Genomic DNA, 27,296 nt, shown 5'->3' with positions numbered 1-27,296 from the left:
GAAGCAAAATTTATAGGACAAGAGCTATTTAAGAGATGAGATTTCCTAGATACTCCAAAACTTCATACTACTCAAATCTTGCTTGTGCTTTTCCTCTCCCTTCCTTTTGGGCAATACAAATCCCAATCTCTTCCAGGCTCAACTCTACAGAGGTTTCCACAGAAGCACCTACCCATATCTATCCTTCCCATTTTTCCAAATTGTTGTAAAACTTATCATAATACATTTTACCTAACTGTGCATAGTCTTGTACTGTTTTCTAGTTGTTTCGAATATGCAGAGCCTGTTTTTATGAAGGAAACTGAATTTCTTAGACATGGTGGCTTCCAACTGTCTTTGCCAAAGGTATTTAGCATCATACTAGAAACACAATGGGTTTAACACAATGATAAACTGCAAAGTCTTAATCAAAACAATGTCAAGGACAGATATTTTTCCTGCAGTACTTTTCTGTAATTTTTAATCAGTGTATTCCTGTAATATTGGGAGTGAGGCTGGGAAGAGCACTTACTTGTATCCTCCCCACCCCCACTGTTTTAGCATGTATTGAGACTGGTCAAAAGAAAATGATCTCATCTCAGAAAATATTTTCCACTCACCCAGATCATCTGGTTTATTTGTTACTGATACATAGAATAGTACACAATTCGTCAGTGCCCTTGGGTCAATAGGAGTAAATACTTAGTAACAAGGACTCTGGCAGGAAGAATGGCTAATTGCCCAGGGAGACAAAAATATAAAGTGAGTTGTCTTATTATTTCATTTTCCTCTGGGCTCAATTTTTGAGGGCACTAGTCAGAGTAAATCAAATCAAGCTAATCTAGGAAATGAGACATGACTTTCTCTTTTATAAGGAATCCACAAAGTATGGACTGTTGGTACCCAATGTTAATAATAACCATTCTGTAAATAAATAATGAGATGTCAGAGAATAATACTGCCATGAATGCTGAAAGTTGAACATACATAAACAGTTAAAAAGCATACATTTCCAATGTCATCACAAGTTAAAAGCAGATGTACTGATTTGACTTGCAAAATCAAAACAATCTTTAAAATTTATCAGTTGAAAATTAAAATAAGCCTGAAATTTATTACAATGACAGAATCCATATTTCCTACTTACACAGTAACTAATATTCTATTTGTCACTAATATATGTAAGCATCTTTCTGCAGTCGTTATTGATAATTTGTCAATAACAGTCACATGGATGGCCTGCTCCTTATAAAGTCCTGTGGGAGGCCTGGCCAAGTTGCCTTTTTGAGATAAAGCCAGATTTGATCAAGAGCTATGTAATTCAGACTTTTTTCTTGTCCCAGCTGACAGTCTTCCCTAATCATTCTGTGCAAGCTTTATATTTGCAGCTGGTTAAAAACTCACCTTACAAGATCCAAAGGCTGGTATTTATACCACACGCCCCAGGAGGCCCAGCACTCATAGAGCAGATGTCGGTGGTTTTCCGCTCCATGGGTTCTAATGGAGTTTTTACTTCTGTAACTTCCCTGGGATAAAAACACCACTGCCAGTGAGGTAATACCCAAAAAAAGTCATAAGGAAAATCTGACAGTAATACTAGTCTATTATGGCAAGAGTAGTGATAGGGGTCATATAGGAAAGAAATGGATACATATTATTGAAGGCAAAGCAGTTATTGTGGACATAATCTTGTTGATGGTGCTGTGTAGTAAAAAGCACATGCTTGTTAGAATCAGGCAGGTTTGAACTGAGTTCGAACTCAGTTCTGCTATTTTTTAGCTGGAAGACCTTAAATTCTCTGAGCCCTGGATTCCTAATTCATAATGGGACTAAAATATCTGCCTCATTAGATGTCTTTCATGGTTTGAATGAATACAGTGTCTTGCCCAGAACACATGCCTAAGACTTAGTTCCACTTGTCTCAAGACAGGGTAGTTGGTAAACAGCCATAGCTGTTCCCTTGCCTTGTCCACGCAAAACCCTAAAATAGAAAATCTGGATATAACCTCAAAATTACAACAATTCAAATATAATTCAACCACTTCATGGAACAAATGACGAGACAAAGGGCCGGGACAGGTGCAGGTTTTTCTGAGTTCAGTTAATGGCAATGCTAGTTTCACAAACAGAAAAAGCATTTTCTGGAAGTGGACTAATTATTAACGTTAATCTGAGAAGTTCTTTCTTGTGGAAGGTGAACCGGGCTGAAAGACAAGAAACTCAGGTTCTAGTCTCAGGTCAACAAGCTCACACAGTGACTAGAGGTGGGTTAACCTTTCTCTAAACCGCTATTTAAAATTTTAACATGAAGCGTTGGCAACAATGTCTGCTCTTCCTGCTTTCCTGCCTTTAAAGGTTATTATGAGGTTAAATAATATAATTAAGCTAAACTGAGAGTAAAGAGTAAAAAGAGCAATTATGTTATTGTTGTTGCTATTACTGATTTGGAAGTTCTCTTCTCATAGAATACAGGGCTTTACCAAGGTATGGAAGCCACAAAGACACCTTGAGTTACTCCATGGGGTTTCAAAGCTGCATCTTCTTAGACCTCCTCATACCTGCCACCTACTCGCCTACACAGATACTTCTGCTCCCCTACTATTGCTCACTATGGACAAGGGCTTGGCTGTGGGAGAATGCAGTTGTCTTCGAAACCTTTTTGGGGCCATGCCAACTAATAACTACAGGAGGCCACATGATGTTTTCTGGGGAAATCTGTCTTTAGAGTTCAGAATCACCTGTGTGTGGCTCGAGAATACCTCTGGGTCAAAATGTTTGCTTTTGTCATACTAAAAGAATCATTCCTAAAATGTTCCATGGCAGTCTGTAAACAGGGTCTCAGTCAGACTCAAGCTTCTAGTTTTCTTAATGAATAAGATTTGTAAAATTCTCTATCACCTTTGTGTGCTTGTAGTATTTAAAACAACAGGGGCAGTACTCTAAGCCAAATAATAAAAGGTATGTTTTGGAAAGACTTGCCATTTATGAACTGTTGGAACAGTTCTCCAAAGTTTATTGGCAAACTGTTATCATCATTGCTAGTATAAGGCTTCTGGAAATCACTCCCAGGAGTTCCAGCCTGGCTAGTTTGTGAGGTCCTACAAGGCATGGGCTGTGATAGTCATCTTTCTGCTGTGTCACACCGTGACTGGTACAAAGTAGGGGCTCAATACCATGAAGATGAGAACCATCTTTCACCAATCATGAGGATTAAGTCCCTGTAAACCTATGTGTAAAAGAGAATTCTGGGTTAAATAACCCAAAACAGAGTTAAGGGTAATCACAATTACATTTACTAAAATCCTTATAGATGAGAAAAACCATGAAGCAAATAAGGAGAATATCAAAATTTATGTAACTTAAATGAGCAATAATATGTACAATATTATTCATTTCCATTCATCACCCTCTAGTTACCAGAGACTTTTCAAAATGGCTCCCCCCTACTCTCGAAGAAATAGCTATAAATTTCTTTGTTGCAGAGACTATATATTTCAGCAACATTTTCCCCATGGGTGTGGTGCCTCATGCAAATTTTCAATGCTTCTCTAATTTTATGACTTGGAGTCCCTCAGCGATTCCTCTGAACTCATGCTGAGTGACTCTTGACTCAAGTATCCTTACAATTACACAAAGATACATAAAATAAATCTGTGCTGGGGGAGAGACGTCACAATGCAAGTAGGCCCTCCCTCATTATCCATTGAACAAATTAATTTCACTCTGAACAAATGTCGTATCAGCAGACTCAATTAATGACTATTCCCAGAAGGTGATTTAATAACAAGAAATTGACAGAGGAAGAGGAAAGGCAGGACAATACCTCGTGCAAAGGAAATGCAGCTTCATAGGAGCCATTGGTAAGCAAACGATTCAGACCTAAAATGATAAAAAAGTTCAGTTTGAACTAATACTGAGTTTGAATCCTCACAATGTTCAAGACTAATGTGAGGGTGGTACTTTTTGGAGCAAGCAATCTAGGTTTTCAAAAATGATTTGAACCCAGTTGGGGACTCAGTTTGGAAAGTTTTGCTATGTGCTAGCAAATTGGAATCAAGGGCTGGGAAATCAGATTTTCAAATAGAAACCAAACAGTGACGCATACCTGGCGCAGTGCCTGGCACAGAGACAAGAATGTATTGAGAAAAGTGGATACATTTATCATACCAAAAAATGATTTTCTTCCAGGAGCTCTTTTTATATTTTGATCTAGAAGCTTCAATGTAGATAAATCTAACCCTTCTGCATTGGACTAGTGGTATGACTTTGAAAAAGTTCTCTTGCCCTCAGGCTTTAATTTTCTCATATATAAACTGGGGGAAGGGTGTTGGATATGTGGATTATTTTAAAAATAGCTTTACTGAGGCATAACTGACATACGACAGATGACAGAGATGTAAAACACACAATCTGAGAAGATTTGACTTACATATGCACACCTGAAAACATCAGCACCAAGATAGCAAATATATCCATTACCTCAAATACCCTAAAGTTTATCATGCCACTTTGGAACGGCACTCCTCCCTATGCCATCTCCAAGGCAACACTGATCTGCTTTCTGTCATAATCGGTTTGCATTTTCTAGAGTTTTGTATAAATGGAATCATCTAGCATTTACTCTTTTTTTGTCTGAATTCTTTCACTCAGGATAATTACTTTGAAATTCACCCATGTTGTAGCTCATTTTCATTGTTGAGTATTCCATCATACGGATATATAACTATTTGTTTCAATTTTGTGAAAGAGTTTTTTTTAATTGGTATTATTTCTTGAATGGCTCATAGAATTCATATATAAAATAATCTGGGCCTGCAGGGGTATTTTTGTGAGAAGATTCTAAAGTACAAATTCAATTTCTTTAATACATATGGGGCTAACTAGGTTATTTCTTCTTTTTTTAAGCTTATATACATAAGTTTATTTTTTTGTTTTTATTTAAATTCCAGTTAACATATAGTGTTATGTTAGTTTCAGGTGTACAATACAGTGATTCAACATTTCCATACATCAGCTGGTGCTCATCACAAGTGCACTCCTTAATCCCATTTATTTAACCCATCCCCCACCTATCTCCCTTCTGGTAACCATCAGTTTATTCTCTATAGTTAAAAGTCTGTTTCTTGATTTGCCACTCTCACTTTTTGTTCCTTGGCTCATCTGTTTTGTTTCTTAAATTCCACATATGAGTGAAATCATATGGTATTTGCCTTTCCCTAAATTATTTTGCTTAGCATAATACTCTTTAGCTCCATTCATGTCATTGCAAATGGTGAGATTTCATTCCTATGGCCGAGTAGTATTCCATTGTGTATGTGTACCACATCTTCCTTACCCATTCATCAGCTTGTGGACACTTGGGTTGGTTACTGTAGATAATGCTGCTATAAACATTGGGATGCATGTCTTGTTTTGAGTTAGTATTTTTGTATTTTTTTGATAAATACCTAGCAGTGCAATTGCTGGATTGTAGGGTAGTTCTATTTTTAACTTTTGGGAGAACCTCCATAATGTTTTCCATAGTGGCTGCACCAGTTTGCATTCTCACCAACAGTGTAAGGGGGTTCCCCTTTCTCCACATCTGTGCAATCTACACATTTAATGCAATCCCTATCAAAATACCGACAGAATTTTTCACAGAAATAGAACAAAAAAAATTTGTATGGAACCACAGAAGAACCTAAAGAGCCAAACTAATCTTGAAAAAGAAGAGCAAAGCTGGGGGCGTCACAATTTTGGACTTCAAGTTATATTACAAAGCTGTAGCGATCACAACAGTATGGTACTGGCACAAAAACAGACCCAAAGATCAATGGAACAGAATAAAACACCCAGAAATGAGCCCACAATTATTGTCAGTTAATCTTCAACAAAACAGGGAAGAATATCCAGTGGATAAAAGACAGTCTCTCTAACAAATGGTTTTGGGAAAACTGGACAGCAACATGCAAAAGAATGAAACTGGACCACTTTCTTACACCATACACAAAAATAAATTCAAAATGGATGAAAGACCTAAATGTGAGACAGGAAACCCAAAACTTCTTTGATATCAGCCATACACAGCAACTTCTTTCTAGATATGTCTCCTGAGGCAAGGGAAACAAAAGCAAAAATAAACTACCGGGACCACATCAAAATAAGAAGTTTCTGCACAGTGAAGGAAACAATCCACCAAACTACAAGGCAACCTATGGAATGGGAGAAGATATATGCAAATGACATATCTGAGATACACATTCCAGAATATATAAAGAACTTACACAACTCAACACCCAAAAAACAAATAACCCAATTTAAAAGTGTGCAGAAGACACGAATAGACATTTTTCAAAAGACATCCAGATGGCCGAGAAACACATGAAAAGATGCTCAACATTACTGATCATCAGGCAAAGTGCAAATCAAAACTACAATGCGATATCACCCCACACCTGTCAGAATGGCCAAAATCAACAACACAAGGTTATTTCTTCTTGAATGGGTTTTGATTATTTTCATCTGTCAAGAAATTTGTCTGTTTCATTTAAGTTGTCAAATTTATTGACAAAAGATTATTCATAATAAAAGATTATTAAAAATATTCAGAAAATTTTTGGTGAGATCACCTTTCCTATTCCTAGAAATTCAGGAATTTGTGTTTTCTCTCTTTACTACCTGATAAGCCTGGCCAGAAGTCTGCATTAGTGTTCTATCACTGTGTAACAAATTATAAGATATATTGTAGCTAAAAACATTATTATCTCACAGCTTCTTTTAGTCAGAAGTCTGGATATGCTTCACCTAGGTTCTCTGTTTTGGGTCTCACAAAGCCAAAGCAAAGGTTTTGGCTATACTGCATTCTTACCCAGAAGTTCAGCTAGGAAAGGAGCCACTTCCAAGCTGCCTTACATGATTGACACAATTGATTTCCTCGTGGCTACAATATTCATGGCAACTTGCTTGATCAAAACCAGCAAAGGAGAGAGGGAATCTGTGTCACTGCAAGTTTCTGAGCTGGGGACAGGCCTAAACCTGATTAGGTCAGGCCCACCCAGAATGATCTTCCTTTTGATTAAGTCAAAGTCAAACTGATTAAGAACTTTTCCACATCTGGAAGATCTCTTAAGCTTTGTAATGTAACATAATCACAGGAGTGACACAATCACCTTTGCAATATTCTATTGGTTAAATTTAAGCTACAGTTTCTGCTCACACTTAAGGAGAAGGAATTACACAGGGCATGACTCACTGGGAAGTCACCTTGGGTGTATCCACCACAAGGTTTATAAATTTTTTTGTTTATTTTATATTTTTCCCCAAAGAAACAGCTTTTGGTTTCAATGATTTTCTCTATTGTTTTTTCTGTTTTCTATTTCACTGATTTCTTCTCTTTTATTATTTCCTTTCATCTACCTACTTTAATTCCCTTTTCTTTTTGTTTCTTAAGGTGGAAGGGGAGATCATTAATTTGGGCATTTCTTTTCATATATAGGCATATAGTATTATAAATTTCTCCCTAAGTACTGCACACTTTTTGATATGTTGTTTTTTCATTGAATACAACATACTGACTTCTCTTTTGATTTCTTCTTCCACTGATGAGCTATTTAAAAGTGTATTAGTTTCCATACAACACCCAGTGCTCATCCCAAAAGGTGCCCTCCTCAATACCCATCACCCACCCTCCCCTCCCTCCCACCCCCCATCAACCCTCAGTTTGTTCTCAGTTTTTAAGAGTCTCTTATGCTTTGGCTCTCTCCCACTCTAACCTCTTTTTTTTTTTTTTCCTTCCCCTCCCCCATGGGTTCCTGTTAAGTTTCTCAGGATCCACATAAGAGTGAAACCATATGGTATCTGTCTTTCTCTGTATGACTTATTTCACTTAGCATCACACTCTCCAGTTCCATCCACGTTGCTACAAAAGGCCATATTTCATTTTTTCTCATTGCCACATAGTATTCCATTGTGTATATATACCACAATTTCTTTATCCATTCATCAGCTGATGGACATTTAGGCTCTTTCCATAATTTGGCTATTGTTGAGAGTGCTGCTATGAACATTGGGGTACAAGTGCCCCTATGCATCAGTACTCCTGTATCCCTTGGATAAATTCCTAGCAGTGCTATTGCTGGGTCATAGGGTAGGTCTATTTTTAATTTTCTGAGGAACCTCCACACTGCTTTCCAGAGCGGCTGCACCAATTTGCATTCCCACCCACAGTGCAAGAGGGTTCCCGTTTCTCCACATCCTCTCCAGCATCTATAGTCTCCTGATTTGTTCATTTTGGCCACTCTGACTGGCGTGAGGTGATACCTGAGTGTGGTTTTGATTTGTATTTCCCTGATAAGGAGCGACGCTGAACATCTTTTCATGTGCCTGTTGGCCATCTGGATGTCTTCTTTAGAGAAGTGTCAATAAATTTCATATATATAAAAAATAAAAAAAAAAAATAGAAAAAAAAAAAAGAACATGTGGTATATCCACACATTATTATTGCATGTTATAATTTGATGTACATTATTCAGTAATAAAACAGAATGAAGTACTGCTAAAAAAAAAAATAAAAATTAAAAAAAAATAAAAGTGTATTAGTTTTTTTTTTTTTATTAAAATTTTTTTTTCAACGTTTTTATTTATTTTTGGGACAGAGAGAGACAGAGCATGAACGGGGGAGGGGCAGAGAGAGAGGGAGACACAGAATCGGAAACAGGCTCCAGGCTCCGAGCCATCAGCCCAGAGCCTGATGCGGGGCTCGAACTCACGGACCGCGAGATCGTGACCTGGCTGAAGTCGGACGCTTAACCGACTGCGCCACCCAGGCGCCCCAAAAGTGTATTAGTTTTAAATATTTGTAAAATTTCCAGAAATTATCTTATTAACATATAATCTACTTCCTCTGTGGTCAAAAAACATACTCTGTAGGACTTGAATCCCTTTAAATCCATCAATCATGTTTTATTCCCCCCCAAATATGCCAATCTTGGTAATGTTCTAGGTGTACTTGAAAAAAAAATACATATTCTGCTGTTGTTGGTAGTGGACTGATCTAAAAGATCATTTAAGTTCACTGGTAATGTTATTCAGGTCTTCTAACTCCTACTGATTTTCTATTTATTCTATTAATCACTGAGAAAGAAGTATTGGAAATATATAACTGTGAAGTTGTCTATTTCTCTTTGCATTTCTGTCAGTTTTTGCTTCGTGTCGTTTGAAGCTGTAGGCTTTTAGGATTGTTATGTCCTCCTGATGAATTGACTAAATTCATTTTTATCCCTGGTAATATTCTTTTCTCTGAAATCTATTTTTATCTGATATCAGTATAGCTTCTTCAGCTTTCTTTTGGTTGGCATGGTATAACTTTTTTGAACCCTTTACTTTTAACCTATTTCTGTCTTTATATTTAAAGTGTGTTTCTTGCAGGCAGCAAAGAATTAGGCCTTGCTTTTTTTTTTTTTTTTTTTTTTTTTACTCGGTGTATTAACTTCTCGATTTTGGATTGAGCTCTTTAGAGCATTTACGTTCCATGCTCTGCAAATGATGAGGTGTTCCAATAACACTGGAAATCCTTTGTGGTTGTTCTTTCACTGACTTTGGATAGTTTCCTAATACATATCCACTAATCAGTAGTCAGCTAAATACTTGAGGGGGGACCTGCTGCTGATCTTCAGAGTTCTCTCTTGGTGGAAATTTCTACTTTATGGTACTCTGTTCTGTGAACTCTAACTGCCTTGGTCTCCTTGGACTCTCAGCAACATCTTCTCAACTCAGGCAGGCTACCAGGTTCTGCCTGGGTTCTCCTTCCCTAGCCTGCTATCTAGAAACTATGTCAAAGTAGCAAGTGGAGACAATTATGGGGCTCACCTTATTTGTTTTGTTTCTCAGGGATCCCTATTCTTGGTTGCCCAACATTTGATGTCTTGAAAATAGTAGTCTCATACTTTTTTTTCTGTTTTCCCTTTGATCGTTTCAGGTGGGGGAGTAAATCTTGTGCCTGTCACTCCTTCTTGGCCATCAGTGGAAGTTGAATGTGTTGACCTTTGAAGTTTCTTTCAGATCAAGAATTATGCTACTTCCTAAAATGTACCTCAAAGAAGTTGACTAGAACAATGTCTCTCAAGTGACTAGTAGGGGAATGCTCCCTATGCTTTAGATCCTGATTAGAGTGCATAGGCTTAGCCTCAGTGGGAGATAGAACATACACTGATTCACTTTTTACTGATGGAGGGTCAATCAATGTTCAGGTACTTTTAACCACCGTAACACAGTACTGTGTTTTAAGATGCTTGACATTAACACTAAATGTCTAAGAAAAACATGTGAAGTACAAGTATCTGTATTGCTTTTGTATTTTGTCTAGCAGGCAGGAGGCCCTCAATAAATACCTTTGCAACAAATGAATAAAAATGATTATGTGGAAAACTCTGATTCCCTGGAGTCTCTATTGAGAATTCCACATATCTCAGCAATCAACTTTCAAACATCCCAGATATTAGAAAAAACAGAATTGACAGGGACCTAATAAGAGACTCTGTTGATGACCTCTGTAAGCTTATCATAATTTATCAAAGTCCTGCAAAGTGAGAAAATAGTTGCTACTTGAAGTCTACTACTCCACTAACTTCCCCTTTGAGTACCAATTTTGAAAATACAAGTCAATTTCAAAATTTATTTCATGTACTTATATTGTTAAAAAATCTTAGTTGATCTATTAATTGCTCTACTTTGAAAATGGATTTCAACAGGTTTGATTTTCACAGTTGTAACAAATTCAGAGTGAATCAGGAAAACTTACATAGTGGTAGTTTACACTCCAGCAAAATATCCTTATGAATCATGTTTACAAATCAGTATTTTTGTATTATTTTTGATCACTATTGGCTCATGGAAGATGTCACTTTCAGAAAGAGTTTAGGTAGAAAATAACATTAGATAAACATTATTCTATCAATAAATTAAAATTTCTTCTGTTGTTTCTTTTATTTACAAAACCAGAGATGACAATGAAACACTGGGTCAACCGAGCATTTGTAGTTTTACTCCATGTTTTTTAGCATAATTCCTGACTCTGTGTTAATAATTTACTCTGTGATTGGTCATTTCTAAATTAGATACTTCTCCAGGTCATCATTACCAATTTTCAAAGCACTGAACTGATGAATGAATAAAGAATATGTGAGATATATATGTGTGTACCATATATATACACACACCACACACACACACACACACACACACACACACACACACACACAATGGACTTTTTCCTCAGTCATAAAGAAGAATGAAATCTTGCTATTTACAATGACATGGATGGAGTTAGTATTATGCTAAGCAATATAAGTCAGCCAGTCAAAGACAAATACCAAGTGATTTCACTCATGTGTGGAAGTTAAGAAACAAAACAAATGAGCAATAAGGAAAAAAAAGAGGGAGGGGCAAACCAAGAAACAGACTCTTAACTATAGAGAACAAATTGATAGTTACCAGATTGGGGGGGGGGGTGCTGGCGATGGGTGAAACAGGTGATGGGGATTAAGGAGTGCACTTGTGATGAGCGCTGGATGTTGGGTTGAAGTGTTGAATCACTATGTTGTACCCTTGAAACTATTATTACACACTATGTTAACTAACTGGAATTTAAATAAAATCTTGAAAGATAAAAAGCATTGGGGTTCTTGAATAGAATTCTTTTAACAAATGAGAAACTTTTGCAAAGATCATTTATAACTGGTAGCAATACAACATTTCCCGCACTCCTCCAGAATATTTACAAATCACTGTCTCTGTCCTTTGGTCTTCATCTTGGCTATTTGTAAAAATAGCTCACATTTTGAGATGCAAAAGTTAAGTTATTGATGAATGGCCTCATTGTACACAATTTTTTTTACTGTCTAAGGATGCTGATGATTAGACATTGTGTTTAAAACATTTTCAATTCAGTTCAAGAAGCACTCATACTACATGCCAGAGAGTGTGCTAGGCAATGATGATACGAAGATGAATAAGGCAGCGTATTTACAACTAAAGAGCTTACTGTCCAGACTAGCAGTTTTTAGCTACAGTCTCAATACACTAGCATGTTATAATAAATTGTGAGATGTGTTGCAAGTTATAGCACCAATATTAACGAAGGCACTGTTTTTAAAAATTTGTATTTTATGAAATAATTCAGAATAGCTACTATCATAATCATTTCACTTCTGCTCATTTCTTTCCTAGCATTTTTATGATACAATGTTAACTGAAAAAGTTATGATAAAAGTGAAGTGTAATATATCTTGTTTGTTAAAATTACATGAGCAAATAGGGGATACATATTTAAAAAGTAATTAATATAATATTTATGTTGTTGAGTTTAGCCATTCTGACAAGTGTGAGGTGGTATCCCACTGTGGTTTTGATTTGCATTTCCCTGATGATGAGTGATGGTGAGCATCTTTTCATGTGTCTGCTGGCCATATGTATGTCTTCTTTGGAAAAGAGTCTATTCCTATCTTCTGTCCATTTCTTTACTGGATTATTTGTTTTTTGGGTGATGAGTTTGAGGAGTTCTTTATGGATTTTGGATACTAACCTTTTATCTGATAGGTCATTTGCAAATATCTTCTCCCATTCCATAGGATGCCTTTTAGTTTTGTTGATTGTTTCCTTTGCTGTGCAGAAGCTTTTTATTTTGATGAAGTCCCAACAGTTCATTTTTGCTTTTGTTTCCTTTGCCTTTGGAGACATGTCTAGTAAGAAGTTGCTATAGCTGAGGTCAAAGAGGTTGCTGCCTGTATTCTCCCCTAGGATTTTGATGGTTTCTTGCCTCACATTTAGGTTTTTTTATCTATTTTGAATTTATTTTTGTATATGGTATAAGAAAGTGGTTGATTTCATTCTTATGCATGTTGCTGTCCAGGTTTCCCAACACCATTTGTTGAAGACACAGCCTTTTTTCCATTGGAAATTCTTTCCTGCTTAGTCAAGTATGAGTTGACCATATAATTGTGGGTCCGTTTCTGAGTTTTCTAATTCTGTTCCATTGATCTGTCTGTTTTTGTCCATACTGTATCAAGACCATACTGTCTTGATGACTATAGCTTTATAAAATAGCTTGAAATCTGGAATCATGATGCCTCCAGTTTCGTTCTTCTTTTTTGGGATTGCTTTGGCTATTCGGGGTCTTTTGTGGTTCTATACAAATTTCACAATTGTTTTTTTTTTCTACCACTGTGAAAAATGCTGGTGGTATTTTGATGGGGATCACAGCAGATGTATAGACTGCTTTGGATAGTATAGACATTTTAACAATCTTTGTTCTTCCCAGCCACGTGCATGGAATGCATTTCCATTTCTTTGTATCCTCTTCAATTTCTTTCTATAATTTTCAGAGTACAAGTCTTTTACCTCTTTGGTTAGGTTTATTCCTAGGTCTCTTGTTTTTGGTGCAGTTGCAAATGGGATTGATTCCTTGATTTCTTTTTCTGCTGCCTCATTACTGATGTATAGAAATGCAACAGATTTTTGTACATTGATTTTATAACCTGTGATTTTGTTGAATTCACGTATTAGTTCTAGCAATTTTTGGTGGAGTCTTTTGGGTTTTTTACATAGAGTATCATTTTGTTTGCAAATAGTAAAAGCTTGACTTCTTCCTTGCTGATTTAGCTGCCTTTTATTTCTTTTTGTGGTCTCATTGCTGAGGCTAAGACTTCCAGTACTATGTTAAATAGTAATGGTGAGAGTGTACATCCTTGTCTTGTTCCTGACCATAGGGAGAAGACTCTCAGTTTTTCCCCACTGAGGATGAGATTAGCATGGGTCTTTCACATATGGCCTTTATGATGTTGAGGTATGTTCCATCTATCCCTACTTTGTTGAGAGTTTTTATCAAGAATGGATGCTGTACTTTGTCAAATGCTTTTTCTGCATCTATTGAGAAGATCATATGGTTATTATCCTTTCTTTTATTTAAGTTATTTAATACACCAAAACATTAATGGTGGTTCTTTTTGCGTGGTAGAATTTTCATAATATCATTGAAAATAAAGAATTCAAGATAATGAAAGAAGAGTTGTACATGGTTGCTTATTAAATAAACATTTCAGAAGTAGTTGCCATAGGAATTCACAGGAAGAAGAAAGAATACCTTCAAGCTGGAATGGTCATGGAGGACTTTATGGAGACGATGTGTCTCAAGGATGGTTGACTGTTGCAGAAAATATAAAGATGTGCTAACCCACAACCCCACTGAAGTTAATAAAGACCTAAATCAGGTTCAATTTTACGATACCCACCTACATAGACTCTCACTGAACTTATTATTTCAGGTGTTTTCAGATTTGGACTAGATAGCTCTCATTTTCTCTGTATTATATTTTAATTTATGCAGCTTGGGATCAAAGCAGTTTTTGGCAGCTTCACCATACTAATGACTCACTGAGCTTGCATTCAACTAAGCCTCTCAAGTCTGTTCCTCTCATGATGTTGTTGAGCAACATTTCTCCCACACTGTACCAGGGTAGTTGTTTTGCTGAATTCGAGTGTAGGACTTTACATTTACAAACTATTAAATGTCACCTTGTTGGATTTGGCTAAGATTTCCAGATCACTGAGATCTCTTATGCTCTGGACTCCAAAGACAAACATATTTAATGCATCCCTCCAGAGTCCACCGGACCTGAAAGCTTGATGGGCAGGCTGTTTAAGCCATATACCAGGTATCAATTTATTTGCCTCTTAATTCCAAATATATTTTCATTGCCTACTTTGCAATAATGGAGCTGGACCTTGTAAATATTTCTTCTTTACCAGGCTGTACAATGTTAGGCTTTGTCAGTAGAGGGCACTGGAAGGACTCTGGAAGAGTAAGGAGTTTGCCTTCCTGGTACCAGTATGCTCCTCTCAGCAGGCTTCTGCAACACATGGCTTCTAGGGCACCAACTTCCTGCAGTGCATGGTGGCCGGTAGCACATGGTACTGCCCCAAGGGCAGGTATTTCCTTAAACAGTTTCACAGAGTAGTGCTGTTGGTGCAACACCTCCCAATGAATGGCTTCCCTGGAGCCCCTCCAGGCAATTTCTGCCAGCAACTCCAGAACACTGCTCTGCCACCTAGTGAACCACAGCCGCACCATTTCCAGCAGAGTCTGAATCACAGCTTTGCTGGGGGGAGTCTTCCCAAAAGTGGTAGATACCCTTAATATCTATTTCTTTATCCTTTAGAGTTCTCTTTACCCTTTACTAGCCAATCCCTGATTACTCCAATCCTCTGTCATAGTTTTTATATTAAATTTTCCCTATAAAAATTATGTGTGATTTTTGTCTCCTGACTAGATCCTGAGTGCTATAGGTCATTATTCAAACTACTGATAAAAAGCTTGTTTGGACAGAAATAAGGACAAAGCCACCCAAATCCTCCTGATAGATGATAATCTGTTTAATAATGTAGAAAATGTGATAAAATAATATGGAGAGGTTCTCATAAAAAAGTCCAAATATGTATTGTGAATGTCCATTGATAGATGAATGGATACAGATGCGTTGTGCGTTTATATATTTATACACACACACACACAGACACACACGTGCACGCACACACACACACACACACACACACTAGAATAATACTCAGCCATTAAAAAAGAATGAAATCATGCCATTTGCAACAACATAGATGGATCTAGAGGGTATAATACTAAGTGAAGTCAGAGAAAGACAAAAATCGTATGATTTCACTTATATGTAGAATATAAGAAACAAAGAAATAAAGGAGACAAACCAAATGATAGACTTTTAATTACAGAAACAACTTAGTAGTTACTGTGTGTGTGTGTGTGTGTGTGTGTGTGTGTGTGTGTGTGTGAAATAGGCGAAGGGGATTAAGGTGCACTTATTATGATGAGCACTGTGCATAGAATTGTTTAATCACTATATTGTACACCTGAAATTAACACAACACTGTATATTAATTATAGTGGAATTTAAAAATGAAGTTAAATAAAATGAAAAATAAAATACATATATAAGAATATGCTAAGTGAAATAAGTCATACAGAGAAAGACAGATACCATGTGTTTTCACTCTTATGTGGATCCTGAGAAACTTAACAGAAGACCATGGGGGAGGGGAAGGGAAAAAAAAAGTGAGAGAGGGAGGGAGGTAAACCATAAGAGACGCTTAAAAACTGAGAATAAACTGAGGGTTTATGGGGGTGGGAGGGAGGGGAAAGTGGGTGATGGGTATTGAGGAGGGCACCTGCTGGTATGAGCACTGGGTGTTGTATGGAAACCAATCTGACAATAAATTTCATTTAAAAAAAAAGAATAATGGAAGTTATTTAATGGAGGAGGTGATTATTTGGAGAATTTCCTTATGTGTGACAGTTCATCTCTGCACTTGCCTAGAACAACTCCCCCGCTATCTTCCCATGTTGTCCCCTTCTTGTCATCAGGTATCAGTTCAAATCCTGGCTTCTCAGTGAAGCTTCCTTTGACCACTCCATCTCATCTTGATCTCCACCCTCCACCCCTTGCCAGTCTATCTCTGTAAGATCACCCATTTCAATTTCTTCATGTTATTCACTGTATTTACTTATTTGTTTATTGCTGGCTTTTAACTTCTTGAACATATGCTCCAGAAGATAACCATGCCCATCTCCCCCAACATCTAGCCCACTGCCTGGCACATAATGGGAACACCATAAATATTTATTGAACTAAGAGAATTTTTCCCTGATCTTACATACATGAGATAACATGCTATTTTTAAAAGATCTAAGGGTGCTATTAAGGTTTTACACTTGTGAGTTATCCATCAGGGGAGTAGAGGTTTTATAAATCATGAGAAGTTATAGAATTGATATACACTTTATAAAACCAAAGGAAAAAAAGTCTGTAATCTCCCAAATCAAATGTAGCTTATTATACTAATATGCTACTTACCAATTTTGTTTTTTCCTTCTTCATACTTTATTCTTTGTAAAATGTGATGTACGATTCTACTTCTTGTGGCATTGTTGAAGAAAGTGTCTTTGTTGTGTATGATGAAGCTGCACACACATATTGAAAACACAAGCTGAAGGTTAATTGGAGGTGATGAATCTAATCTTTGACATAATTTGGTGTTACTCATACAGAGGTGTCTTCAATCAGTCACGGAGGGTGGGTCTGGAATAGCATGAGAGAGCCCAGAAATCACACCAGAGGCAGGAGGCTCACAATCTCAGTAGTTTTGGTTCTTAGTCTCCTGAGCATTAATATAATTATGTCAGGAAGGAGCTGGAGCTAAAAACAATTAAGAATCCTTAAAATAAACTAGTATTAAGTCTAGGCCTCATATCTTGTTTTTTGTTGTTGTTGTTTGTTTGTTTTTTTGGTTGTTGTCATCATTGTTTTTTTCCCCTCAGTAAGGTCATTAGATAAATTCAACCAAAAATTTATTTTGTTTTTATCTCCTCTTGTCTTCTAACCCACCTCCTTCCCTGTCATGTCAACCACCTGATTTTTCAGAAATTTTAAGATCTCAAGCTGGTTTGGGTGGTAGATATGGAAGTTAGGTAATAAGCTCTGGTCTGGCTCAGGGCCTCTGTCTGTTCCATTCCCATGTGCCTTGCTGGATGGGACTCCTCTCCTAAAGCAATACTTAAAATTGCTTTCTTTCTCAGCCAGTGGCTGACCCAGCCTCTAAAGTTTCTTACAGGCATCACACACCAAGACACTGGGTTTTCCAGATGTCCCTACCCTACTGAGAGGTTTTTCAGGTGACAGAGCTTCCAAAACCACATAATCCAGCATGAAGTGGCCATGTCCTCCCTTCCCAGGATGTGTTAAGTGATAAGTGGTACAATATTAGTGATACTGTAAGTATAACTGCTTCATAAATTGTAAAGTTTGTTAACTCAGAAAACTTTTATTGGGTACCTCCTCTGAGTCAGACACCATGCAAGGCATATCAAGGTTGGCAGCCATTACCTTCAGAACCAAGCTCAGAAGTCACCTCCCCCAGCAGGCCTCCTCACCCCTCCAACTCCACTGCTCCCCGGCAAGAGTTCAGTACTCCCTCCTCTGTGCTCCTTCTTCTCTTGTAAGCACATCAATTTACTGATTATTCTATGTTGTAATTCACTTGTTTTCATTCATTCATTCACTCATTCATTCAACAAATGTTTATTGAGGGCACTATCTAGGGTACTGATTACACAGTAGTAAACAAAACAGATAAAAACTTAGTCTTTGAGAGGCTTACAGTCTAGGGGGGAAGACAAGCCATAAAGGAAATGAACATGATTGTATGGCTGAGATAGGCAGAATCAACCTCTCTTTGCAGGTCTGTATCTCACACAAGACTGTGAACTCATTGAGGACACAAGGCTTAATCACACTAATTTCTGTAGCCCCAGGATCTATTGAGTGTCTGGTACAAATACAGGTACAGGTTTCTGAATTGTAGTAACTGAGGGCCTTTGGGGTTAATGTTGGGGAAATTTGCTATTCAATGTTTTTCTTCAAGTAGATAGATTTCCAAGAGTTGTTCAAATGGTGGAAGGAAAAAATAAAACTGGCCTACAGAAGACAGTCCGGACATAGGGTTTAGTTTGGGAACAACTGGGAACATGAATTTGGGATAACATATAAAGGGGAGAAAGGCCAAAGAATATGAAGATAAAATATAAATCATGTGAGCTGATTCCCTGGGGAAGTATTTTTCCTCTCACTTTTAACTCCCCAGGATTATGTTATAGAAAACTGTTCTCAGAAAAAGTAATTTGACTTGTTGGATGACAGATAAATGCTATGTGGGTGAATTAGAAAGCTGCAGAGCTTATCTTGTATTTTCTTCAAGGTTTTCTGAAAACATTTTATTGCATCAAAGAGGAAGAGAGGAAACCAAAAGTTACGTTGAATGCAGTTCCTTTTATATTATCTTCCTCTGCTTTTCCACCTTCTTTAAGACAGACTATCTCATTTTAATACCAAATAAAGATGCCATAAAGAAATAGACAAATAAAAAAGCCCATTTTTGACTCACAATACTAGATGATAACTGAAAGCTGATAAGCATGACCGTCCTTGACAGGACAATTCTGGCCTAAAAGCCCATGTCCCTCCTCCATTAAACAGTTTTCTACTTTCTCCTCCTTTTATAGTACCACATTACATTTTGTGAGCTCATGTAATAGTTCTCTATAATAAGCACCACAGATGAGCTTCAAAATTTTGTTTTCCTCTTCCTTATATCTAGGTTGTACCTGGAGCTTGGAGATTCTACAGTGGGAACAAATATATAGGGCACGTGCCAAGCACTATTCTAAATGTTCCAGGTACATTAACTCATTCAATACTTACAATAACACAGGACTTAATATTTTATATATCCATCTTACAGGTGAAGAATCAGAGAAGGTGAATGATGCACTCAAAGTCACTCAACTAAGGGGGAGAGCTAGGATTTAAACTCAGGCAGTGTGACTCCAGAGGCTGCCCTCTTACCTACTCCACTCATCTCCCTTTGTCAGAAACCTCCTGATTCCTGAGGGCTGACTCTTGTGATCAGCCCAAGAGCTGCTTTGCCTGGAATGCTTTCCTTGTTTCTAGTCACTCTTTGAGCATCGATTCAGGACACATCTCCAAGGGTCTTCCTTGACCCCCTCCCCCCTCCCCTGAAAAGTAATTTGGTGTCATAACAAGAGAAAGGAGAAAACCATTTAATAGAAGAGGAAGATGAGCATTAAGTTCTAACATTACCCCTTATTCCCTTTAAGACTTTGAAGTGAGACAGTCTACAGACTAAACCCTAGCTCTGTCACATACTATGTGGTATTGGGACTCTCCCTCAACTTCCCTGAATCTTGGTTTCCTCATCTGTGAAATGGGGATAACGCCGTAATCACTCTCATGGCATTTCTGTAGAATCAGGTGAGATGACGAGCATTGGAGAACCTCACTGTCTGGTGCTTAATAAGCTCTCAGAGTTAGCTGTCATCATTGCTGTTGTTTCTATGACATCATAGAGAATTTGCCTGCCTACATGCCTGACTTCTCTGGATGAACTTGAGGGCAAGGACTAGCCATGCTCATCTCTATACTTCCAGCACTAATACAGGGGTTGACAACTGGCTCAAATGAGCTGAACTTCTGGAGAACACTTGCTAACATCGGGGGCTATGAGACTAAATATCACCTCTTTATAACTTGGCAGCTACTTACTGCTTCCTGGAAATATTTCCACCCATTTCATCTTTCCAGCTACCACCTGAACCATTCTCTCTATGCTGCCAAAGGGTTTTCTTACAGGATGTGGAACAATCTCATTTTCTATGTCACCCTTTCAAACTGAAGGGCTAAGAGAAGGCACAATGATGATTCTTGACATCATTGTTCTCAAGCCTTCCTTGGTAACTTAGCCAAAACAACTTTCTTCAAATAAAATCACACATACATGCATGCACACATGCATGCATTATGTAAGCTGAGCTGTTACAGTAAACATAAAACTTGGGAGCTCAGTCTCAGAGGTATCAGGGATCCACAAAGGCTTAGAAACTCTGCTTTCATACATTACTGATGGGTCAGAAAACTAGTACAAATTCTACAAGAGTCATTTGACCACGTCTATCAAAATTATATATAGGCTAATTATATTAATAGCTATATAATTATGTTATATATAATATATGCATATCTTCTGACCAGCAATTCTTTTAGAAATTTATTCTAAAAATACACTTTACTCATGTGCAAAGTGACAGATAACCAAAAACATTCATTATGGCATGGGTTATAACAGCAAAATTGTAAAAATGACCTAAACAATTCAGCAGTGGGTGTTAAGATAAACAAGTTATTGTACAATTCTACAATGAAATACTCTGAATCTGTGAAGAGACTGAAGGTGTTCAGGGTAGATATAAAAAAATCTTCAAGATACTATAGGGGAAAACAAGATTTAAAATAGTCACACAGCTATTTGTATCAAAGAGAAAAACACACATATAAGGAAGATATAAGTGTAATGACGTATTTATTTGCTTGCACAGGATAATATGGAATGGACACATAGACATCTGGAAATACTAGCTGCCTCTGGGAGAACTAGGTGGCTGGAAAGGAAGGAAATTAGGAAATTTTTATGTAAGTACCACCTATAAAAAACATGAAATATTTTGTTAAAATTTTTTATTAAAAATTTTTAACGTTTATTTATTTTTGAGAGACTGAGACAGAGCACGAACAGGGAAGGGACAGAGAGAGGGAAAGACAGAATTTGAAGCAGGCTCCAGGTTTGAGCTGTCAGCACAGAGTCTGAAACAGGGCTTGAACCTATGAATGGTGAGATCATGACCTGAGCCGAAGCTGGAAACTTAACTGACTAAGCCACCCAGGCACTCTTGTTAAAAAAATTCCAAAGGGAAAATGCAATTTCTTTCTGGGTTTATTCTCCCCTTCACCCTAAAGGGTGAGAAGAGGAATAATTATGTGATCAAGGCTCTACACATACATCTCCTTCTCCTACTCTTTAGAGTGTTTATGTAATAGTAATATACCTGAAGTCATACAACTGAGGAAGGATTCAAAACCCATCTGTCATTTCCAAATTTTCCCATTCATTTGTGAAAGGAACTGCTGAGAGCACATGCCTGCCTGTATGCATGTGGGTGTGAATGGGATTTTCTGGACACTTTCATCTTACCATGTGAGGAAGGCCCTGCTCACCTCCTCATCAAGTAATAGGCAAATCTGAAGTTCCCACCATCTCCCCTCCAAGGTCCCCACCCTCCAGAGATAAGCAGCCTTCAGTTTTACCTGATGAGCCTCCCAATCTCCTCCCTGCTAGAAAGGGCGAAAACTTGGAATAGAATATGCCATGAAATTAGGTTTTAGCTATAGACTCCCTAAAGCTGTGGTTATTTGCACTATGTTTTATGTTCTCCTGAAGCCAACCGGCCACAGGAGTGGCTGGTTGTAAACATTCTGCTTGTTCTGTGCAAAGAACTGTTAGCTGAGGGTGTTATATGTGAGGTGGGTGGTGGGTAGGAAGGGATGTGAATGTTATGCATGTATTTATTTTGAGTGAGGGTAATGCAAAGGTGGAAAGAACCTAGCTTCTCTCCTCAGAGAAGCCTCTATTCTTATTAGGAAAAATGAGAAATACACAAAGAATCAAGGGTGTGAATTGGGAAAAGGTGTTCATTACAGCTGTGTATGAAATTAAAGATTATCGTGAAATGTGTTACTTTTGAAGCAAATGCCACCTTGTTTTTTAAAAAAACTTTCTTCTTAGGCAATAGCTATTGGAATATGACTTTTTTCACAATTAACTTGGTATGAATTATGTAGAGTCTAGTATTATTGAATAGAAATTTCTGAGATGATGAAACTGTTCTTTAATTATGCTATCCAATATGGTAGCCACTAGTCACATGTAGCTACTGAACACTTAAACTGTGGATAAACAAAAAGGAAGGTAAATTTTTACTTTAACTTAATTTTAACTAAATAAAATCAAAATATAAATACTCACATGTGGCTAGTAGAATATTGCCTCAAATATGGATGACAATTTGAGCATGTGGGCAAAGCCTCAATAATGGTATCCTTATCTGGCATCTCCCTTTGACCACAAAAACTGGAGCAGGAGATTGGGCAAGGGGTAAAAATGCCCTACAGGACTGCATACAGGTCTTGGGTTCAAGTCTTCATTTCAGCTGTGTGGCCTTGGGGAAGCCATTGAGTTTCTTTGGGACACAGTTACTTGTCAGGAAAATGAGGGTCATTATGTCTTAGTTGCCCAATGATGGGGTTAATCACAAAGCGACACTATAAAGTACTGAGGTAGATCATCAAACCTAGTTGGTAGATGACAGGACTCCATATGAGTCTAAGAGACAATTCAAACCCAATATATCCCAAAAAGAACTCTTGATCTATACCCTTGTAAAGTAAAAATCTCCTTTCCTCCTCATCTTTTCCATCTTAAAAAATGGCACTGACACATCTAATTTCTCAAGTCACAAACTTGAGATGCATACTCTATCCTCTCTTTCTCTCATGTCCAATCTCCAATCAAGTTTTTGTTCTTCCCAAATGTCATCCTCTGATCCTTTACCACCCTCACTGCGCTGAAGGTGTTTCTAAGAGCACTGTTAGAGTTTCCTGACTATTCCAATTTCACTTCCTCCCATTAGTTCATTCTCTACATAGCAAGGATATTTTAAAACATAAATAAAATCTCATCCCTCTTCTGATTGAAACTCTTCACCAACTTCCCACAGATTTGATATAAAGCCTAACTACTTTCCAAGGTCTACATGCTTCTCCTATGGTCTGGTCCTCCCTATGCCAGTGTACTTATCTCTTCTCCTCTTCCTCTTGTTCATTATAAACCAGCAACATTGTCTTTTCTTCTGCCCTTGAAAAAACTCAACTTGCCACTACCCAGGGCTTTAGCTCACGTGATCCTTAGATTTTTGCACAACCTGTTTCTTTCCAACATTTGGGCCTCAACTTAAATGTCACCTCCTGAATATGTTAGCTAAGACAGTTACTCTCATGCCCTGAAAGTCACACTCTCTCTTCCATTACCTTGTTTTATTTTTTTTCTTGTTTTACTTTCTGAATTTTGGGGGGTGGGGTGAGGAGATGTATCTATATGTTCCTTGTCTAACTATCTTTCCTTACAGAATGACTGCAACCACATATTGACTCTAAATGGAATCAGTGGAAGAACTGGCCAGCTTAACACAGCATAATTGCTGAAACAAAAGAATCACGCACAAGTAAAATGGGTTTTAAGTTACTAAATTTTGGGTAGATTGTTATGTAGCAATCCGTGACCAATATGCCAGTCTTTTCTGATGGCTAGTTGTATTAATTCATAATACAAAAAGAAAAGTGAAAGCTGATGCCTTAAAATAAATATTTCAGAAAACTTTCTCAATTATACTTTTAAATAGAGATTTCTTTTTTAACAAGGAGATGCAAAGGTTATACAGTTAACTGTCACTTAAATTATGTCCTCAAATTAATGAAAATCTAAGTAGGAACAAAGCAACCAATTAATTTTTTTATGTGACAAGGCCTATTTTGAGAACTTTTTTTTGGCTTTAGGCACCATAATGCAATAACTAACTTCTTAAGTGTAATTGTTAGGAGTAAAAGGAGGAGATAATTATCAGACCAAATATGTGATATGTATAATATTCAGAGTTCTGACCATTTGGTAAAGATTTTAAAGCCTCTTTGTAGGATTAAGGTGATAAATGGCTGAAATCTAAAGCAATGTGAACACATTTTTCTTATTCCATTGGTCATTTCTAATTGTACTTCATGACATCATTTTTTCTATTTGAACTTTAAACACCAATAAATATGAGACTTTCAGGTAAAATGGAAAATTAAACACTTGCATTGAATTTGGCTCTCTCTCAAAACCCCATGCAAATAACAGTAGTGTGTGTGTGTGTGTGTGTGTGTGTGTGTGTGTGCGCGTGCGCGCGTTTACATACAGGTATAAATCCTCAAGGAACAAAGACAGCAGAAAGCAACAGCAACAAAATTGCTGGAATGTGAAAAGCGGACAGACAGGTGGTAACAGAATCCTAAACCAGCTCTGGACAAGACCAAGAACATATTTATACTCTACAAAATCTCATAAAATCTTAAGAACTGGGGCATCAGGGCCCTCTAGAAGTGGGGCGAAGGGGGTGCTAAAATAAGTATTGGTTGAAAGCCATTTGGAAGAAGGTAGATCCTCAGAGCTTCACTTGTATTTTCACAGAAACTTGGAGAGATTTTTTTCTTTGCATAGGGTAATAATACAACCCCTGAACTGTAAGATACCAGAGATGGTTAGGGGTAGGGGAGCCATCCTGAAATCTAGAGGACCAAGTGAATACTTGCATCCTGGAAGCTGAGATTCCCAGCTGTCTTCATTCACTTAGGCTCCAGAACATTGGCAACCAGGTTTTGACTTTCCAGGGAGAACACTGGCAGAGACTTCTCTGAGGAATCTGACCAGCTTAAAGATGAAAGATCTGAAGAGGAATAGACTGGAGACTCCAAAATTGAAACCCCCCCCAGCCATTTCCCTACAACAAAGCTACAAGTTGATAGGCCCCACCCATTACTCTGAAATTCTACTCGAGTTTTGCATTTCCTATTCTTTAGCATGGACAGTCAGCGAAAGATAACTGGGTATCTATAAAAGATAGAGAATAATAAAGAGAGTAAAAATAATCAGAAAGTAATGTGTTAGAGTATATGAGGCTATGTGGAGTGAGGAGACATTGAAAATAATAATTATGCTCAGAAAGTTATTGTAATTGTGAAAAAATACTGAAGATATGACTGAAGCTCAGAGTCATACAGTTCGTGAGTTGCAGGGCTGGGATTTGGGGCCCAGGTCTCACAGACTCCAGAGCCTGTGTGGGCTCAGCCACTAAGCCTTAAGGACAGAAACTGGGATTCATTCATCCTCGTCCAGCCCTACACAGTGCCTGTCACAGAACGAGTGCCTGATGCCGACTGAATGGAAATGGATATTCAGAAGGAAAACATGAAAGCACTGCGGTATTTAAATTTATTAGAGATCACTGTTATTTCCCATTGAAAAGTGAGACAGAATGAAGAGGAAATCATTTGTTTTAAATCCATAAAAACAAGTTTGGAGACCTAGTGATTTCATAATTAATCCTCAGAGCAGAAAAATCCAATTTAGAATAACCCAGGCCTCAGCTTTCTACTAATTAGGGTGCTACTGTAATTGAGTCGATAGTAAGGTTTTGCCTGAATTACTGAGGCAATTGTCACTGCATAAATTGATCATCCAGTGATTCATCTGTGGCCACTGTCTTAGTCTGGTCTTGGTGATGGGTCTTATTTTTATATTCCCTTATTAGAGCTGAGCAGGACTGAGTGCTGACCAAAGGGACAGATCTGTCTTTCTTGTGGTTCATCTATCTATATTGCTGTAGTCAGCAACGATCTAGAAACCTGCCAAGCATCCATAAAACTTCAAAGTTGGTAAAATTTATTTTCCATAATTCCCCAATCTTTTTTCTTTTTTGACATTTTCCACCCTCTCCCATCTTAGTGAGATCCTTTGTCTATTCCTGCTACAGCCAAAGTACCCCCTCTTAGCTCTTTCTTCCTCCCCTTCTTTATTTTTGGCTCTCTAAAAAAAAGAGCTGATAAGCTTACTCATTATGGGGTATAAATGAAGAATAACATTGAAACTTTTAATCTTTCCCAGGGACATTTAGTTAGTTAATTAATTTACCTACTTACACTTACTTATTTATATTTGAGAGAGAGAGAGAGAGAGACAGAGAGACAGAGAGAGAGTGGGGGGGGAGGGTTGGGTAGAGGGAGAGAGGGAATTCCAAGCAGGCTCCTCCCTGACAGTGCAGAGGTGGGGCTCGATCTCACAACTGTGAGATCATGACCTGAGTCGAAATTAAGAGTCAGATGCTTAACCCACTGAGCCACCCCCGCCAAAAGGTACATTTATTTCAAATACAGATGACTTTAGCCAAAGGATTAAAGTTCACACTGTAAAATTCCAGATATTAGGGAGATGTTCCAGTCCCTGAGTTCTCTCCTAGCTTCTCTCTTCTATACCCTCCTCTATAATGCTGGAGCAGGGACTCTGCCAACTACAGTCCTACTCTGTGGCTGGCTCTCTGATAAGGTTCTGCCAGTAGGGGGTCCTACCAGGAGACTGGAAGGGGAACAAATGGAGTGAAAGGATCTGGTCTTTCCTGTTTGCCCATTGTCCTGTCAATGTTGCTCCAGCAGTGATTCTTCAACCTCACAGTGGCAGTTGGTTCCAGTTTCCATCTTAAAAAATAAACACCCCAAACTAGACTCACTGCATTGCCCTGTACCCCAGAGGTACTAGCACAGGCAGGGCAGCATTTTCTCCTCAGAGGCATGGGGGGTCAGCTCCAGGGGGCAACCTTCTCTGAGCTTCAAGGTTCTGATAAACCCAACCTCTTCCTCTGGACCCTCTAGCCCTAGGGGCAATATGCTGCTTCCTGTACCTCCTGTAGTTAATATCTGTGTAGACTCAGTGCTCGCTTTGTGACATTTTAGTTCTCCAAGGCTTATGTAACAGATTCCCCACATTAATTTCTGCTAAAATAACTGCTGGGTTTCAGTTTTCCCGAGGGGAGCCTGAGAGGTCCAGGGAGCTAGAAAAAGAAAGATTCTTTGGGGGAAGGGACCCTCTCTCTCTCTCTTTCTCTATCTGAAATCACATACCACATAAACGACCACCCACCTATCCTGCTTGTTAATCTGACAGGAATATCACCTTGGTATCAACATGGTTTCTGAATTTATATTTCAAAA

General features: G+C 37.9%; 1 protein-coding gene across 1 annotated transcript in view; it reads right to left on the bottom strand.

Annotated features, from left to right (window-relative positions):
- ANO4 (anoctamin 4) overlaps positions 1-27,296 on the bottom strand; it is a 245,140-nt gene that overhangs the window by 96,372 nt on the left and 121,472 nt on the right. Inside the window, exons 9-11 of the mRNA XM_032593799.1 lie at positions 16,890-16,996; positions 3,803-3,858; positions 1,384-1,505 (exon numbers count right to left, since the gene is read on the bottom strand). Of these exons, the coding sequence (XP_032449690.1) occupies positions 1,384-1,505; positions 3,803-3,858; positions 16,890-16,996 (285 nt within the window). The remainder of the gene's footprint in view (positions 1-1,383; positions 1,506-3,802; positions 3,859-16,889; positions 16,997-27,296) is intronic.

This window comes from Lynx canadensis, chromosome B4 (genome assembly GCF_007474595.2).
Source record: "Lynx canadensis isolate LIC74 chromosome B4, mLynCan4.pri.v2, whole genome shotgun sequence".
Classification (NCBI taxonomy): domain Eukaryota; kingdom Metazoa; phylum Chordata; class Mammalia; order Carnivora; family Felidae; genus Lynx; species Lynx canadensis.
The sequence above is the reverse complement of the archived record's forward strand: the minus strand, read 5'-3'. Positions and strand labels throughout refer to the sequence as shown.